An 18,903-nucleotide genomic window follows, 5' to 3' on the forward strand; every position below is an offset into this window, starting at 1 on the left:
TTCCAGAAACATTAGATGCGTGTGATCTATTAGAGAGAATATTTACAGTGCATCTGGAAAGTATTCACAGCGCTTCACTTTTTTCACATTTTGTTATGTTACAGCCTTATTCCAAAATGAAATAAATACATTTTTGTCCTCAAAATTCTACACACAATACCCCATAATGACAATGCGTAAAAAAGTTTTTTGAGATTTTTGCAAATTTAATTAAAAAAAAAAAAAAAAAAAATAAGAAATCACATGTACATAAGTATTCACAGCCTTTGCTCAATGCTTTGTTGATGCACCTTTGGCAGCAATTACAGCCTCAAGTCTTTATTAATATGATGCCACAAGCTTGGCACACCTATCTTTGGACAGTTTCGCCCATTCCTCTTTGCAGCACCTCTCAAGCTCCATCAGGTTGGATTGGAAGCGTCGGTGCACAGTGATTTTCAGATCTCTCCTGAGATGTTCAATCGGATTCAAGTCTGGGCTCTGGCTGGCCCACTCAAGGACATTCACAGAGTCCACTGAAGCCACTTCTTTGATATCTTGGCTGTGTGCTTAGAGTCGTTGTCCTGCTCGATAGATGAACCGTCGCCCCAGTCTGAGGTCAAGAGCGCTCTGGAGCAGGTTTTCATCCAGGATATGTCTGTATATTGCTGCATTCATCTTTCCCTCTATCATGACTAATCTCCCAGTTCCTGCCGCTGAAAAACATCCCCACAGCATGATGCTGCTTCACTGTAGGATTGGTATTGGCCTGGTCAGGGGTAGTCTTAAGAGAGGAGAGGGCCCGTGTGCACTCCCCCTGCAGGGCCCCCTCCACACTCCCCCGTGGCCGTCACCCGACTGACGCGGCTGGCCAGCCACCGGAGCATTAGCAGACTCTGGGCACTAGAGTATGCCCGGAGTCTACTACGCATGCGCAGAATGCCGGAAAATGGCCGCCGCGGCCATTTTTCCGGTGTTCTGTGCATGCGCAGTAGACTACGGGCACTAGAGTGTGCCCGGAGTCTACTGCGCATGCGCAGAACGCCGGAAAACGGCCGTGGCGCCATTTTTCCGGAGCTCTGTGCTTGCGCAGTAGAGTCTGGGCACACTCTAGTGCCCGGAGTCTACTGCGCATGCGCAGAACACCGGAAAAATGTCCGCGGCGGCCATTTTCCGGTGTTCTGAGCAGCGCAGACACCCGACGTGGGACCACGGACAGGTAAGTCTAAAATAATATGGGTGCAGTGGTGCGGTGCGGGGCCCCCACACTGCACCCATTGTAGATACGCCACTGAGTGAAATGCTGTAGCTCTGACAGAGTGACCATCGGGTTCTTGGTCACCTGCCTGACTAGGGCCCTTCTCCCCTGATCGCTCAGTTTAGACGGCCGGCCAACTCTAGGAAGAGTCCTGGTGGTTCCAAACTTATTCCATTTACAGATGATGGAGGCCACTGTGCTCATTGGGACCTTCAAAGCAGCAGATATTTTTCTGTACCCTTCCCCAGATTTGTGCCCTGAGACAATCCTGTCTGGGAGGTCTACAGACAATTCCTTGGACTTCATGCTTGGTTTGTGCTCTGACATGCACTGTAAAGTGTGGGACCTTATATAAACAGGTATATGCCTTTCAAAATCATGTCCAATCAACTGAATTTACCACAGGTGGACTCCAATTAACCTGTAGGAACATCTCAAGGATGATCAGTGGAAATAGGATGTACCTGAGCTCAATTTTGAGCTTCATGGCAAAGGCTGTGAATACTTATGTACATGTGATTTTTTTTAGTTTTTTTTTTTATTAAATTTGCAAAAATCTCAAAAAAACTTTTTACACGTTGTCATTATGGGGTATTGAGTGTAGAATTTTGAGGACAAAAATGAATTTATTCCATTTTGGAATATGGCTGTAACATAACAAAATGCGGAAAAAGGTGAAGCACTGTGAATACTTTCCGGATGCACTGTATCTATGGTAAAGAGCCTCTACCCATTTTATTTTAACTTACGATGCAACTCAATGGAAAGCCTGTCTTTTGCATTGACGCTCCCAGATTGGACCATTCTTCGCACTGTGGATGCATATTCCTGAAAAATAAAATTGTTATCAGAGATTTCCAAATAATTTAAATATATTAACAACCAACAGTATCGGTCTGTCTCCACCACTTGGCTTTCAGAAGAAAACAACCAAAATATAACATTTTCCATACATCACTATAATTAATTGTTTATAAAGTGCCAGAGATTAACATGTACTGTAATAGGAAGAGGGCATAGCTGAAACAAGGAGCGTTGAAGACTGGGATAGGCGTGGGGATACATTAGTGTTGGTAGAATAGGCAGGAGTAGGGTAAGCTCTAATAAAGAGATGGGTTTTCAGACAAAAAAAATTAAAGCCTTACAACTCAAATATCATCAAATTATATTTAGCCCTTCATCTAAAGCGCTAGCAGACTGTGAAACGACTGCACAATTACGACATTGTAATCGTGCAGTCGTTCAGTGTAGGCACATCAATCATCCCCGAACATGGTCTATCTGTCGTTATCGGTAGATTGACTAGCATGTTTGGGAGAGGATTGATGTTAGAAACGACCAGAGGGAGCGCGCATCGCTGGTCGTTTCCGACATTTTGATGCCCGATTTGTGAGCGATTGCACGATTACGATGTCGTAATTATGCAATCGCTCTGCTTAAGACTGGTCCTCAAGCCTTAAGACTGGTCCTCTTTGCAATCTATCCATGCTAATCAGTTCCAATCGGATGATGATGTGTGTTTTACTGTGGTGACTCACTACTGCCACATGGCCTCAAAGATGGACAGGCAAATGCAATATACACTGGTATCAGTGTTTTCCTTCATTAACACAAAAATACACGCATGTTCAAATTACAATACAAACATGTCTACTTATAGTGCTGCAATCTAATCTAGGGCTGCTGCGAGAGGCACTTTGACCAGACAGAGTTGTCTGTGGTGACATGGGGCAATCATAGCTGGATCGAGGCTTTGGGGACCGGGGCACTTGAGACGGTGGGCTCTAAAGAGCATCATTTGGGACATGGGGATTTGGTTCTCGTATGCAAGCGACTGGTGTGCACATGACAAGGGACCATGGCCACACATCATGTTCCCAATTCATGTCACACTGAGGAAGGAGGGGGGGGTTGTAAATTGCTTTCCCCAGCTTCACACAGAGGGCCTGATTCAGACCCGGTCGCAAGCGCTGAGCGCTCGCAACCGGGTCAATGGTGGCCCAGAGCGCATGCGCACGACGTTGTGTGCATGTGCGAGACCCAGATAGCAACGGGCAAGCCGTCACTCCGGGTCTCGCACCAAAGGGGGCGTGCTGTCGATGTTGAGTGACAGCACGCCCACTTTGGTGGGCAGGCCGGGGGTGGCTGCCCAAACGGAGGCGTTCCCATGAGAACGCCTGTTTGGGGGCGGCCCCATTGACATCACAAGTGATGTCAGTGGGAGAGCTTTCGGCTCTGTTTGAGCCGAAAGCTCTCTGGGGCTTGCGGCCACGAGATCCTACCACAAGGGTCTCGTCGCAAGCCCGATGGTCGCGATGGTCTTGACCATCGCGACCATCATCCTGGCCGCTCGCATTAGCTGTGGATGGCAACCCACAGCGATGAGAGCAGTCAGGAGACTGCTCCATGAAAAAAAAAAAAGACGCCGATTCAGAGCGAGCGCTCTTTCAGAGCCTCCGGCTCTGAATCAGGGCCAGAAGTTGAGAGTTTCCTACATACCTTTTACCCCCTGAAATGGAGGACAATCACGCCAAAATAGAATGGTTGTGGTGGTGTATTTATGCATATACATACATAGTCACACACATTCATAGTTACACACATATATACAGCACCTTGCAAAAGTATTCATTCCCCACTTTGCATTTTTCATGTTTTGTTGCCTCACAACCTGGAATTAAAATGGATTGTTTGAAGTTGTGCATCATTTCATTCACAGAACATGCCTACAACTGTGAAGTTGTGTTTTTTTTTTATATTGTGAATCAAACAACATTTAGGACAACATAACAGAAAACTTCAGCGTGCTTAACTATTCACCCCCCTAAATTCAGTACTTTGTCAAGCCACCTTTTGCGGCAATTACAGCTGCAAGTCACTTTGGATAAGTCTCTATGAGTTTGTCACATCTTGTCCCTGGGATTTTTGCCCATTCCCCAAGGCAAAACTGCTCCAGCTCCTTCATGTTGGATGGTTTCCGCTTGTGAACAGCAATCTTCAAGTCTGACCACAGATTCTCAGCTGGATTGAGATCTGGGCTTTGACTAGGCCATTTAAATGTTTCCCCTTAAACCACTCGAGTGTTGCTTTAGCAGTATGCTTCGGGTCATTGTCCTGCTGGAAGGTGAACCTCCGTCCCAGTCTCAAATCACAGGCAGACTGAAACAGGTTTTGCTCAAGAATATCCCTGTATTTAGCACCATCCATCTTTCCCTCGACTCAAATCAGTTTCCCAGTCCCTGCTGCTGAAAAACATCCCCACAGCATGATGCTGCCACCACCGTGTTTCACTATGGGGATGATGTTCTTGGGGTGATGGGATGTGTTGGGTTTGCGCCAGACATAGTGTTTTCCTTGGTGGCCGAAAAGTTCAATTTTAGTCTCATCTGACCAGAGCACCTTCCTCCATACATTTGGGGAGTCGCCCACATGCCTTTTGGCAAACTCAAATCGAGTCTTCTTATTTTTATCACTAAGTAATGGCTTTTTTTCCGGCCACTCTTCCATAAAGCCCAGCTCTATGGAGTGTACGACTTATTGTGGTCACATGCACAGATACACCAGTCTCTGCTGTGGAACTCTGCAGCTCCTTCAGGGTTACCTTTGGTCTCTGTGCTGCCTCTCTGATTAATGCCCTCCTTGCCCGGTCTGTGAGTTTTGGTGGGCGGCCTTCTCTTGGCAGGTTTGTTGTGGTACCATGTTCTTTCCATTTGATGATGATTGATTTGATGGTGCTCCTTGGGACCATCAAAGATTTGGATATTTTTTTTTATAACCCAACCCAGAATTGTACTTCTCAACAACTTTGTCCCTGACTTGTTTGGAGAGCTCCTTGGTCTTCATGGTGTGATGCCTCTTGCTTAGTGGTGTTGCAGCCTCTGGGGCCTTTCAGAAAAAGTGTGTTTATACTGACACATCATGTGACACTTAGATTTCACACAGGAGGACTTCATTTCACGAATTATGTGACTTCTGAAGGTAATTGGTTGCACCAGAACTTTTGAGGGGCTTCATAGCAAAGGGGGTGATTACATATGCACATGCCAATTATCAGATTTTTTTTTATAAAGCTTATTTTTTATATATATTTTTCTGATTTCACTTCAAATTAGACTATTTTGTGCAGATCCATCACGTAAAATTCAGATTAAATAAATAAATTACAGGTTGTAATGTAACAAAAAGGTAAAAAGGGAAGGGGGGGTGAATACTTTTGCAAGGTACTGTACATACTGTCACAAACATATACGTATACACTGAAGCGCGAAGAGTCATGGGATAGCGGTATGTAAATGTAATGGTAGGTGGCATCACCATACTGTGACATCCTAGAAATGCCCAGACCTGCATCAGTTGTAATCTGACACCTCATGAGTCAGTTTGAACACCGGCTAGGCTGCTCATGGCAAGGCGTCGTGAATTATCGGAGTTTGAACGGGACATGATAGTGGGTGCCTGACAGATGGGACATTCAACATTCCTCGATCTACAGTGTCACGAGAATAGTTCATGGAAGGCCACAGCCAAGTGCTGACCACGGGTGCTTAATGATTGTGACCAGCAGCGTCTGGACAGAATTGTCTGTGCACTTACAACACGGTGAGAGCAGAGAGGGTTGGCACTAGCTGTAGGACGTGCAGCGGGGACAGAGAGGAGGAAGACCACTGAGGTGGTTGCGCACAGCAGACACGCAAACGTCCCTGCAGGACCAGTTCCACAAACAGGCTCTGGCGTTCTGTGGTTTTGGTCAACCAGTCACATGTGAAGAACAACTGGTAAAACGCTAGTCATTATTAACAGGTCCAGCTTACCTGAGGGAGTCTCAAAATATACTGACTTTCTAGTTCATGGGGAGCATCGTCTTTGCTTCGGGAAGTCTTCTGTTCTGTGAAAAGTAATTGAAATTAAATTTATTATAGCAATCTAGTGACATCAGTGGTTAAGCACTTTACTGAAAGGACAACTGTACAATAAGGCAATCAAAATAAAATATAATCAAGTGCATGTATGGTGGCCATCTTGGATGGATACCTAGGATGTGTGCTCCCATAAGATTTATTTAAAAAAAAAAAAAAAAATGAAAAACTTTTTAAAGTGCATGGATTAAACATAGACACATAGGGGGTACATTTACTAAAGTCAGAGTTTTAAGACATGGAGATGTTGCCCATAGCAACCAGATTCTACTTAACATTTATCTAGCACATTTTAGAAGATAATAGCTACAATCTGATTGATTGCTATGGGCAACATCTCCATGTCTAAAAACTCTCACTTTCGTTTATATACCCCAATAGAATCTGACGGCAGAGAAGAACCATTGACCCATTTAGTCTGCCCCTTTTTTAACATAATGGTAACCTCAAAACCTATTAGATCCTTAGTTCTTTGTAAGGATATCTTTATGTCTACCCCAAGCATGTTTATGGTCAAAGCCTCTACCACCTCTGATGGAAGACTATTCCATTTATCCACTACCATTACTGTGAAGTAATTTTTCCTCAAGTTTCCCCTGAACCTACCACTCTCCAGTTTCAGTGCATGTCCTCGTGTTCTAGTACTTCTCTCCATTTAACAATGTTTCCCTCTTGTACTTTGTTAGAAACTTTAAAATAAATCAAAGGTTTTATCATATCCCCCCTTTCCCTTCTCTGCCCCAAACTATAAATATTAAGATCTTTTAGACTTTCCGGGTTTTGTGATGTAAGCCATGCACCATTTTAGTTTACCTTCTTTGTACAGTCTCCAATGTATTTGATACATAGGAGCATATGGCGCAAAATGATGTTAGCTCAGGATTAGTCCAGCTAGTAAAGACGAACAGCCAATCGGGCGCAGTCACTTATGTTTCTGAATTTTTGTAATTTATGCTCTGCCTCCATCTGAATTTTATTTTTAGTTTAAAAAGAATAATAAAAATCCTTATGGATTTCATGCTTCCCAATAAAACTAGGAAAATTTTATATAAAGTACTTATAGCCGCGAAAATTTATGCACAAGGAAAAGTGAGAGTAGTCTGAGATTTTACGCCTAGAGCTATTCAATCATAAGCCCTTTTCTTTGCGCGTTAACCCACAGATTCGGGATAAGTGCCCAGAGCTATTGGTTAATGCGATAAGGGCACTTTTGTGTTCAAGCCTCTCTCAGGCTCGAAAAAGAAATCCGTGATAAGTGCAGCCGCGAGTTACAATTGAATAGCCCGGTTAATAATGCGGCTAATTGAAACCAGCCCTTATTGGGTGTCACTTTTACAGAACACTATCGTGGCACTAAAAGTGCATGTAAGCACTTGGGCTGATGTGCCAGGGGGCACCATTGTGGGATTTCCTTCTGTTTTGGCTGAACCCGAAGGAAGCCTTTATCTCCTTAATTGACAATTATAATAAGAAACAGGGCCCAATTAAATTTACACACAGTGTCAGTGATGAGATCAATTATTTAGATGTTAAGATCACCAGACAGGGTGATAGGATTAACACTAAAATGTATACGAAAGAAACTGATAGAAATACCCTACTTTCCATTGATAGCCATCATCCTAAGCCACTCAAAATAGGACTGCATTATTTCCAGTTATTAAGGGTTAAACGTATAAATAGTAGGGATGTGCAGGCTCTGATAGGTTCGAGTTTGCACGTTGAGTTCGGATTTTTCCCTCCAAAAAAACGGAACTCAGAAAGAGGCAAAACATCATCTTGCATGGACGAACATCATCATTCCTGGACCTAATAAATAGTGATCCTGAGGAAGCAGCCAAACAAATGGATGTTATAGTTAAGAAAATTCTGGAACGCATCTTTGATCCCATACATCTAGAAAGGACCAGGAACAAAGTACTTGCACTAGATAGGGCAATCCGCCATCATCTTACGTGTAAAAGCAAATTTGTGGTTTACAAGATGGTATGCCATGTGGGCTTTCATATATTGGCAAGCCCGAAAGGTCATTTAAAGAGCGGATGGCTGTCATAGAAACATAGAATTTGACGGCAGATAAGAACCACTTGGCCCATCTAGACAGCCCCATTTTTGAACATATTACCTCAACCCTTATTGATCCTTACTACTTCTGAGGGATATCCTTATGGCTATCCCATGCATGTTTAAATTGCTCTACTGTCTTAACCTCTACCACCTCTGATGGGAGGCTATTCCACTTATCCACTAACCTTTCTGTGAAGTCATTTTTCCTCAAATTTCCCCTGAACCTACCACCAATTTTAGAACATGTCCTCTTGTTCTAATACTTCTCTTTCTTTGAAGAATGTCTCCTTCCTTTACCTTGTTAAAACCCTTTATATATTTGAACGTTTCTATCATGTCCCCCCTATTCCTTCTCTGCTCCAGACTATACATATTAAGATCTTTTAGTCTTTCTTGGTACGTTTTGTGGTGTAGACCTTGCACCATTTTAGTTGCCCTTCTTTGTACAGTCTCTAATGTATTAATATCTTTCTGGAGATATGGCCTCCAGAATTGAACACAGTATTCGAGATGAGGACGTACCAATGACTTATACAGTGGTATTATCACTTCTTTCTTTCTGCTACAGAATCCTCTCCCTATGCAACCAATCATCTAAATTGACTTCCTCATTGCTTTGTTACAATGTTTACTTGCCTTTAAGTCACCGGAAATAGTGACTCCTAGATCCCTTTCCTCTTCAGTACTTTCCAGTATAGTGCCATTAATACTAGATCTAGCCTTTGGATTTTTGAGACCCAAGTGCATGATCTTGCATTTTTTGGCATTAAACTGTAGTTGCCACGTTCTTGACCATTCCTCTAGTCTACCTAGATCATCAATCATTTGTTTTACCCCTCCTGGTGTGTCTACCCTGTTGCATACTTTTGTGTCATCTGCAAAAAGGCATAGTTTCCCTGCAATACCATTTGCAATGTCACAAATAAAGATATTAAAAAGCACTGGTCCAAGTACAGATCCCTGAGGTACTCCACTGGTAACATTTCCCTCTTGAGACTGCACTCTGTTTACTACAACTCTCTGTTTCCTATCCTGCAGCCATGATCTTATCCATTCAACTATCTTTGTATCCAATCCCATGCTTTCCAGTTTATTTAACAGTCTGCGATGTGGAACAGTGTGAAAAGCCTTACTAAAGTCTAGATAAGCTATATCTATGGCCCCCCCTTTATCTATTTCCTTAGTCACCCAGTCAAAAAAGTCAATAAGATTTGTTTGACATGATCTCCCCCCAGTAAATCCATGCTGTTTGGGATCCTGCAAATCGTTGGATTTGAGATAATCTACGACTCTTTCTTTTAAGAGTGTTTCCATCAATTTCCCTACTACTGATGTAAGGCTCACTGGTCAGTAGTCCACTCCGTCGTGCGCATGCGCTCTGGGCCACCATCGACCCGGTTGCGAGCAGTCAGTGCTTGCGACCGGGTCTGAATCAGGCCCACTGTCCTCTATGTATGCATTTAACAACAGACATGCAGGAAATAGAAATGCCTTACTTATAGATGTCATCGCGATTTCTCCACAGGCTTGTCATACAGCATCTACAACAAGGAAAGTGAATGTTAGTTAAAATTGCTGAACACTACAATGTACACAAGTGACTACATTCGTCAACTGCCCTCAAATACATGATATAAAAAAATAGGAACAACCTGGAATCAATGAAATGTCCAGAAAACAAAACAGTTTTTATGAATATCAGTCCATCTAAATTGTTTTATTAAGCTCGATCTCCCATCTAGCGTTCATTCTAGCACCCTGCACCTGTCACAACCCGTGCAGTTCCTCTTTCCTGCCTGGGGTGTCACGCTCTACTCTGGTGCTTCTAGCACACTCTTATTTGTATCTCAGCAGTTTGTAGCATCAGCTGAGTGTGCTAGAAGCACCAAAGCAGAGCGCGTCAGGTTGCTAGAATGAACACTACATTATAGTTTGAGCGGGGCGCCACGCCCTGCCCGATTTGAAAAGGGCAAAATGCCCCCTGCCCCTTTAGCGTCACCCCAGTAAAACAACCTGCCCTGTGCCTTCCCCACCCACGGGCTGCAGTGTCCAGTGGGTGTGCTATTCACTGTGAGGGGAGAGCTTGGTAAGCCCAGCACCTCAGTAAGTGCTGGGCATGGCCCAGAGTGTGAGGAATTGGGGCGTGTCCTTGTGGCCCTGGTCAGCCATGCCCCCTTTTCGGGAGCGCAGAGGATGCCCCACCCGCTAATCTGCGCCCTACTCGCATTCTAGCAGGAACACTATTATATTACTCACATGAAAAACAAAAAACATTACACCCTCTTTTAATTTGCATTTTTACACATCAATATTAACATTTGATAACTCTACTCTTATGTAATAAATAAAATTCGTAATTATTTATTCAACAAAAATAAGACCATGTGAATAAGCCAAGGGTAAGTAAGTACATATGCCTAATGAATCGATAACTTGTATAACCACCTAACTGGAAGTAATAAGTGACTGAGATTATCAGGTCTTCATATTTATTCATTACATTATTATAAATAATATTTGAGGAATTTTAAGGCCTCCCACACACAGTGCCATTTTTTAAACGATTTGGCCATTTTCGACCTATTGGAACGACAAATCGTTTAAAAAGTGTGTGTGTGTGGGGGTGATCACGATGCCGATGTGCGCTCCTGCTGTTGCTGATCGTGGTCGCTGATCAATTGAACCTGCAGAAAGGTATCGACCTAACTGTTACGATTTGGCACACTTTGTTCCGTGTGTATGTCCTGGTCCTGGAAATACTGTGGAAAATAAAATTAGTAGGGTTCCCCTGTACCAGACTTTTTCTAGAGGGGAGGGGAGGGGGGGGGGGGGGGGGAGTCACAGCCAGGGGAACCCTTTCACCGGGTCCCCCAGCCACAGCATTAACCCTGACCGCTAGTCAGACCAGGCTGGGGATCCATGGGCCCCCCCCCCCCCCAAAAAAAAAACAAACAAAAAAAAAACAAGGGGCCAACCTCTCCAGGGAACCCCAGGTCTAGGCTGATAGCCCAGGGCTATCCCTGGCACCCCTAGAGCAGTGGGTACCGGGTTGATTATGTAGTGTGGTCCAATTGATAGTAGTAAAAATACTGTCTTTTGCTTTGGCACAGCAAGCCTCACCGGCATGCTGGTACTTGGAGAACCATTTTTTTTCCCCTGTATTTCCAGAACCAGGACTGGATCAGAGCCCACTGATGGTTGCGCTAAATACAGGGGACCCCTACGTCGTTTGTCCCCTGTATTTGCACGACCAGCACTGGGTCACTAAAAGCCCAGGACTGGTTGCTCTTTTGGGGGTGGGGGTGGAGGGGGCGATGTTTATTTTACACTGGCTCTCTTTTTTTCTTAAACACAGAAGCACATACAGGTCTCACTGATTTTAAGACAGATGCATGTAGCACGGATCTCCCTGATCCAAGCCTGCACACGATCTAATGAATATGCAAATCATTAGATTGTGCACGCTAGATCTGGTGAACATCCTGCAGCTTTTGCTGCACATCGTTCACTGGAACTGTCGGGGAGAGTTCCAAGGAGATTGTAAACGAGATTAGATTGTTTGCAAATCGTACAGTGTATATGCCCCTTTAGACTACTCTACCTTATAACACTGATTCAGACCACTGAAAAAAAAAAAAGGCATTTGTGTACATGTGCTATCTTAAGGTCCAGTGACAGCACCTTAATGGGATTGAGATCTGGACTTTGACTTGGAAATTTAAAGCCTTGATTTTTGATCTTTTTCTGTCATTCATTTGGAGAGCTGCAGGTGCGCTTAGGATCAGCGTCCTGTTGTATGATCCAATTTCACCAAACTTAAGTTGTCGGTCAAACAACATAATTTTTCTTTTGACTACTCTGGTATTAAGAGGATTTCACGGTGGACTCGATAACTGAGACATGCAGGCCTGATGGCAGCAAACACCAAATTATCACCCTCCACTACAGTGCTTACGGTTAGAAGGTGGTTATTTTGAGGATATGATATGTTTGTTTATTGGCAAATATGGAATTAAAGCAAAAATACTCTACTTTGGTCATGTTAACTGAAAACGCATTTCATTCATGCAACTTTAAAAACCTAAACCATACTACAATTTATTTGTTTTTTTGAAAGAAGCTAGTAGATCCCTGAATGGAGCAGTTGGGCTTCTTGTCATTTCTCAGATGTTCAATGTTCTCCACTGATAAACAACCTCTTTGGGGAAAGAGACAATTGTTTGGAAAAGGGTTATAAGGCAATATCCAAACTGATTAAGCAGCAACTGCCTCTTTGAGATCATTTCTACTTGGTATGGTGTCAACACTCCAGACCAAACAGCCAAAATAGCACTTTGCTCAAATTATATCTAAGGGTGGGTACACTCTTGCACGATATCGGACCAATTTGGACAAATCGGGCATATCATGCAGTGTGTATGGCCGATTCAGTGCTCCCGCAGATCGCATGTGTTATCGTGTGATTGGCCGTGCAGCACGGCCAATCACACGATATCGCATGCGGGGCTGTGTAGTTTAAAAAAGTACAGAACGAGTGATCGTTCCATCATTCCTTAAATCTTCCGAGTGTATAACAGCAATCTTGCATAATGAGGGCAAAGGGTAATCTTTCCAGTCGTTCTAGTGTGTACCCACCCATAGCATATGGAAAGAATATGGGCGAACTTACATTTTTGTATTTTATATAAAAGGGTGCTTTCTCTGTTATTCATTCCTCATTATAAACATATATATTAATTTGAAACAAAGCAAGTTGCTTGTAAGGAGAACTGCAAATCCAAGTATATTTTGCAACTCTGACACTGAATTCCATCACTGAACACACAGACATGTATTTCTGAGGACATGTGTACACTCATTTTAGGCAAACAAGTCCTGATCAACTTAACAATAAAGCTGGGACAACAGCAATATGGTTCAATAGGACAATGTCTGCATTTTATTTATTTGCACCAGATAGAAAATTAAAACAATTATGAAAATATTGCTCTTCACTTGATGGATTGACTGGGCACTAACAACCGCACCTTTATGTGTGCCACCTACAGCCACAGCCTTTTATTCTGCCCATCAGCCCTAAACCTACAGTGGACTGGTGACTGGGAAACCTGTCCCATTTACACTGCTGTGAAAATCTGCAATAAGGGTCTTAAAATAATAAATACATTATTGTGGTCAGTGTGTACCCATGACAGAGTTTTTCATATTATTGATAAAGTAGAGGAAAACTGTCTGGATTAAGAATTAATTTCCCCAACTGTAGCTTTTGCCTCCGGAGAAATTCTGCCTTCTGACCCACATTTTCCAGTATGTGAACATACATAGTTACAGAATATGGTATTTAAAAGGGAAATAAACAGACTAGAACCTGTTACCTCCCTGATTGCTGATAAAACTGAGAGAGTTGTGGTATCCAATACTATTCTAACTGCTCATCCCCATAGGTCACTGCTACTAAGGGTGGGTACACATCTGAACAACCGGCAATAGTGGTGATGTTCAGGGTGATTTGCCTTCACCCCGAACATCGCAATAATTGCTGGTACACACTTAACGATTTAATGAACGACGGAGTGATTACTTGTTCCGTCCTTCATTAATATGTATGGTGCCACATGCGATATCGTGTAATTGACCGTGCAGCAGGGATATTCCCCAATTATGGCTCTGTTAGAGACATATCACTGCAGGACAACTACTAACGTAACCTACCAAAGAGCAGCATTGCTAGGGGGCAGTGGGAGTTCGGGTAGGGAACCCGGTTTTCCAGAGAATAGGGGTGTCATATGGGGAGTTGGATGCAGGGACTGGCTGGGGAGACACTGGGGTTGGAGTTGCACAAACACGGGGTCCCCACATTTTCTGATGGCAGCCCTGCTTACTCCAGAGTTTTAGTACAGTATAATGCAGATTCCCAGAACAGATTAAGCCCATGCATGTGACCTTTGACAAAGCTGCACAGGACAGCAGCGAAACACGTTAGTTGGGCTTCCCCATACAAGTAAGGACTTAGGCCCTCATTCAGAGCCGCTTGCTATTTGCGGTCGTTCGTTTTCTAAAAAGGGGTGGCTATTCAAATGAACCGTTCGCACTTTGCGGTCTGTTCACGCCTCGAAGTCTGAACGAGCGAGCAAAACATGTGAACGTAAATTTGAAAAATACGCCCCCTGGCCGCTCGCACCATACGTCATGTCCGCTATTTATTAGATTAATCGAGTACATCGACCAGCGTATGAACTGCTCGCTATTCTTGTGGTTGTTTTTTTCAACCACTATTTTGCGAGCAGTTCTGAGTTTAAAAAAACCAAGTGACGTGGTCAATGACGCTGCTGGATTAATTATGCACTCCCTTAAAACGCCCGTTTTGACCTTTAAGCACGCCTGCGATCGGATTTCCACTCCCCGTTTTCAAGCACCTTCCCCTGTTACCACCCACATACGCCTCATTCTGTCACTCAAATTATCAGGCATTCGCTATTTTGCGAGCACATGAATTTCGGCCGTACTGACTGGTTCGCGCATGCGTATAACGATCCGTACGCATGCGCAGTTGGGCAAACATCGCTCGGAGCGAACGAGCTGCCGCTTACGAGTGGCTCTGAATCAGGCCCTTACTGCGGACCACTGTGGAACGCTTGGACCAGGACTGAACTAGTGGCAATATTTAACTTGGACTCCATCCTGGATGCTGCTATCCTCCTATTTACTGTGGCTCCACCATAAAACACTGCATACCTGGTTAGGATTTACTCCTGTGGATTTTTTCCAATTATTAATTTTTTTAGGACTTTCCCTCCAACGGTGATATACATGGTAAACACCATTTGTGTAGACTAAGCCCTTGTATTGACTACTCAGCTTTTTCCTAGTTCATTCCATTATAACAGGAACAAGCTATAACACATTTAGTGGTCTATGCACTATGTTTACTGGACATTATGGTCCTTTACGTTGCAGTCGATGAGATTAATTGTTTTTATATAGGATTTTGTGCAATTGTACTTGACTACATCTATACAGATATTTTATCTATGGTTTATTAAATGTACTGAATTAATTCTACACCTATCATTATTGTTATGATTTTTATGTGTTGATTTAGCGATGCAATTTCCTTAGTATTGTAATCTTAGCTTTATTGGAGTAGACTACGCCTTTATTTTTACCAGCAGCTTTTAAAACAACATCTCACATTTGCACCTAATTTCTTACCTTGGTAATATTCTCCTAAGCCTATGCATGCGCAGCAGTTATATTCCCTGCTCCTCCATTCTGGCCATACAAGAGCTGATAAGGGCACATATGCCCAATGAATAGTGTGCCCTGTTCACTGTACATCACAAAAATGACATTGCATGGCACCACAAAGAGGAGAAGAGAAAGAGGGCTTGTTGCTGGGGCACTCTTAGGTATGAATTTATAATAGCCAACACCATCAGGTAATAAGTGGGACTTTACTCCTGGAGACTGATTGTACAAACATTATATGCCAATCATAATAAACTCCTATGATTGGCTTAAGGACGTGGCAGAAAATGCAGGCTGTCCCTATCTATCCAATCAGGACAGATGAGACACCCACCAGCAGAAATGCAGTGAGCCGAAACTTATTATACAAACATAGCTCATATGTACCACGGCTACGGAGAGGTGAACAAGCCACTACCAACGAGGCGAAACACGAGTGCTTTTCTCTAAAGACCCGGTCAGTGCACGGACCGGACTTGTACTGAAGCAACCCTTAAAAATTGTATGTATAAGCGTGCCTGCTAGTGGGCAGTTATACTCTGTCAGCTGCGGAACTCTCTCATTCTTCAAAGAGGCTCTCTATTCAACATCCACTAATCACTAATGGTGCATACACACGGTCAGATTTTTCTTCAGATCTGAACGATAACGATTGAAAAAAATCGTTCAATCGTTCATATCTGAAGGAAAATCTGACAAGTCTGAACGATGCGCGTTCCCGATGGTCAGATAACGATATCTGACATCTGGTGTGTTTGCAGTCAGATTTGAACAATTCCATTCATTTTAATGCAGTCAAAAACCGTTCATAGTTCAAATCGTTGGGCAAATCGTTCATCTGACCGTGTGTATGCTCCATTAAGGTGCGTACATACGGGACGATATTTTGAACGATTTGTCGTTAACGACAAATCATTCAGTATTTGCCCCAAAATGATGAACGAAAACTACAAATGCGCGCTGCCATTTGTAGTTTTCGTTTATCGCCCGAACTGGCCGTACAACCTGACGATTTTGTCAGGTTGTACATGTTCGGGGGATGAGGAAGGGGCCCGGCCCTGAACGAAATCGATCTTGATTTTGTTCAGTGTTTGTGCTCAGTGTCGTTATCGACACTGAGCATAAACTGCCGGGGACACACGGGACGATGTTCGTTCAGGGTGCACATCGTCCCGTGTGTACGCACCATAACTATTACCTATCCAATCTTTCCTATCTTGCAACAAGAAGATGCATCCATCCCTGCAATATCACATGTACAGTGGTACAAATGTATCCTCACAATCCACCAACTTACAGTGAATGAATAAGTCTGCCTATGATATTATCAATTCCTACTAATTTATAAGGCTCCAACCACACTGTGTTCGCCTTATGCATGAACAATTCTGTTAATGACATTAACACTTACTAATTAGCAGTTCCTGTTATGGAAACCTCAGATGTGTTGAATACTATGTTAATAACTTTCTGTGCCGCATAAGCTGTAATGCTTTGTACAACACATGCCATATTTACTGAGATATTGCCAAATCATTGCAAACATATACAGATTCTGATTACATGCATTTTATGAGTGTTGAATATTGTCTGATAATCTTTTGTACAGCACAAGTTATAAACGTATGGACAGTACATGCCATGTTTTCTGGGATTCTGACAATTCATTGCACATGCTATAAAACGTATACAGAATCTGATCACATGTTTAACAGAATTGTACTTCACTGTTGATGTTTCCAAAGGAACTCATTGATATGTGAATGGTGTATTGTGGTAATTGAATAATCTATCCGGTCTATGAGAGATATAAGTTTGGTACTCAATATCTGTTGAAAGATACAGACATCTGGTCTAATTTTAGACTATAAACTATTGGTACAACTGTTGTATATATGGCTAGATTTACTGTGAGATTATGAAAATTACAAGTTTCTTTATTACAAGTGAAACAGAATAGTAATAAAAAGAACAATAAATACGATGGCTCAACAGCATTTATTTCTAAACATAATAGTTGGTCCTATAGAATTAAAAGCACCATAAAAAATAATTTCTCCGTATTGAAATTGGACCCTATTTTGAAGAATGAGCTCCCAGAGGTACCGCTTATCATTTTTAAAAAGGCAGACAATTTAAGAAGAAAACTAGTTTTTAGCCACTTCAAAAATGAACCTGATAAAAACAAAATTAAAATAAAGAACTGTTTTCTAGGGACAGCAAAACCCCTGGGATGCTATAAATGCAATCATGGAAGATGCATCACATGTCAACATATAGCAAATCGTAGAGTTGATTTTTGCTCGGACCAGTCAGGAGAGAGTTTTAAAATTAATAATTTTGTTAATTGTGAATCTGGATTCGTGATCTATGTGTTATCTTGTCCTTGTAACATTCAATATGTAGGACGTACCATCCGAGAATTTAAACATAGGTTTCTAGAGCATCGACGGAACATTGTTAACAGTCTTAAGGCCCCCATACATCAGCAATCTGAAAACCACAATTGAACAATTTGAAGATTTATTGCCCGATTTTAGGATTTCCCAATCTAGCAATCAGCGCCCATACACTACAGATCTTTTTCAGTGATTTGCAGATCGATTGCAGCAAACACAGATCTGGCAATCTTGAAAGGCCCATCGTTTTGCTAGAAACGGTCTGCAAATCTGCTGATCATGTCCATACACTACCAATCTACAGCCCCAATCCATCTGTGAAATCCAACATGTTGGACAATCTGATTAAACAATTCCAACCACTTTTTGGTTGCAATCTGCGATCTGTGAAGCCCATACATTGCAGATATTTATACACAATCGATTGCAAATTGCACCATTGCTGCAATCCATCTCTGATGTATGGGGGCCTTTACTCAGCATAGTGTACCTCATCACTTCGCGCACACTCATGGAGCAAATCCAAATGTTTTAAGAGCGATTATTATAGAACAAATCCCCATCTCAGGAAGAGGGGGGGGGGGGATACGTTAAAAAAACTTTGTATGAGAGAATCTTATTGGATTCACGTTTTACATATATTATCTCCTGATGGTCTGAATGAAACGATTGAACTGGATTTTTAAATATCTTTAGATTTTTAATATACTGTAGTTTGATTCACTATGTCCAGTTCTCTTCATTGGCCATTTTATGGTGTACCTGCTATATAGAGACATATATCCATACAATGGATATCACTTCCCTTTGTCCATTTTATTTCCTCCCCGCTTTTTTTGTTTTTGAAAATATATATAGTAAGATTATTATATATTTTTTTGCTACTACAATCACCTTGTCCAGATCGTATTCAAGAGATATATAGGTTGGGTATGCATTTTTAACTTATGTATACATGCAAATTCTATTTTATTTATTCATTTTTAATTTTAATACAATTTTTATTAATATTATGTTTTGAGTCTCCACATTATTA

At 42.3% G+C, this 18,903-nt stretch overlaps 1 protein-coding gene across 1 annotated transcript in view; it reads right to left on the reverse strand.

Moving 5' to 3' along the window:
- TAF7L (TATA-box binding protein associated factor 7 like) overlaps positions 1-18,903 on the reverse strand; it is a 44,143-nt gene that overhangs the window by 23,324 nt on the left and 1,916 nt on the right. Inside the window, exons 2-4 of the mRNA XM_088467278.1 lie at positions 9,717-9,761; positions 6,049-6,122; positions 1,987-2,065 (exon numbers count right to left, since the gene is read on the reverse strand). Of these exons, the coding sequence (XP_088323404.1) occupies positions 1,987-2,065; positions 6,049-6,122; positions 9,717-9,729 (166 nt within the window). The 5' untranslated portion in view covers positions 9,730-9,761. The remainder of the gene's footprint in view (positions 1-1,986; positions 2,066-6,048; positions 6,123-9,716; positions 9,762-18,903) is intronic.

This window comes from Taudactylus pleione, unplaced genomic scaffold (assembly GCF_031769625.1).
Source record: "Taudactylus pleione unplaced genomic scaffold, aTauple2 ptg000009l, whole genome shotgun sequence".
Classification (NCBI taxonomy): Eukaryota; Metazoa; Chordata; class Amphibia; order Anura; family Myobatrachidae; genus Taudactylus; species Taudactylus pleione.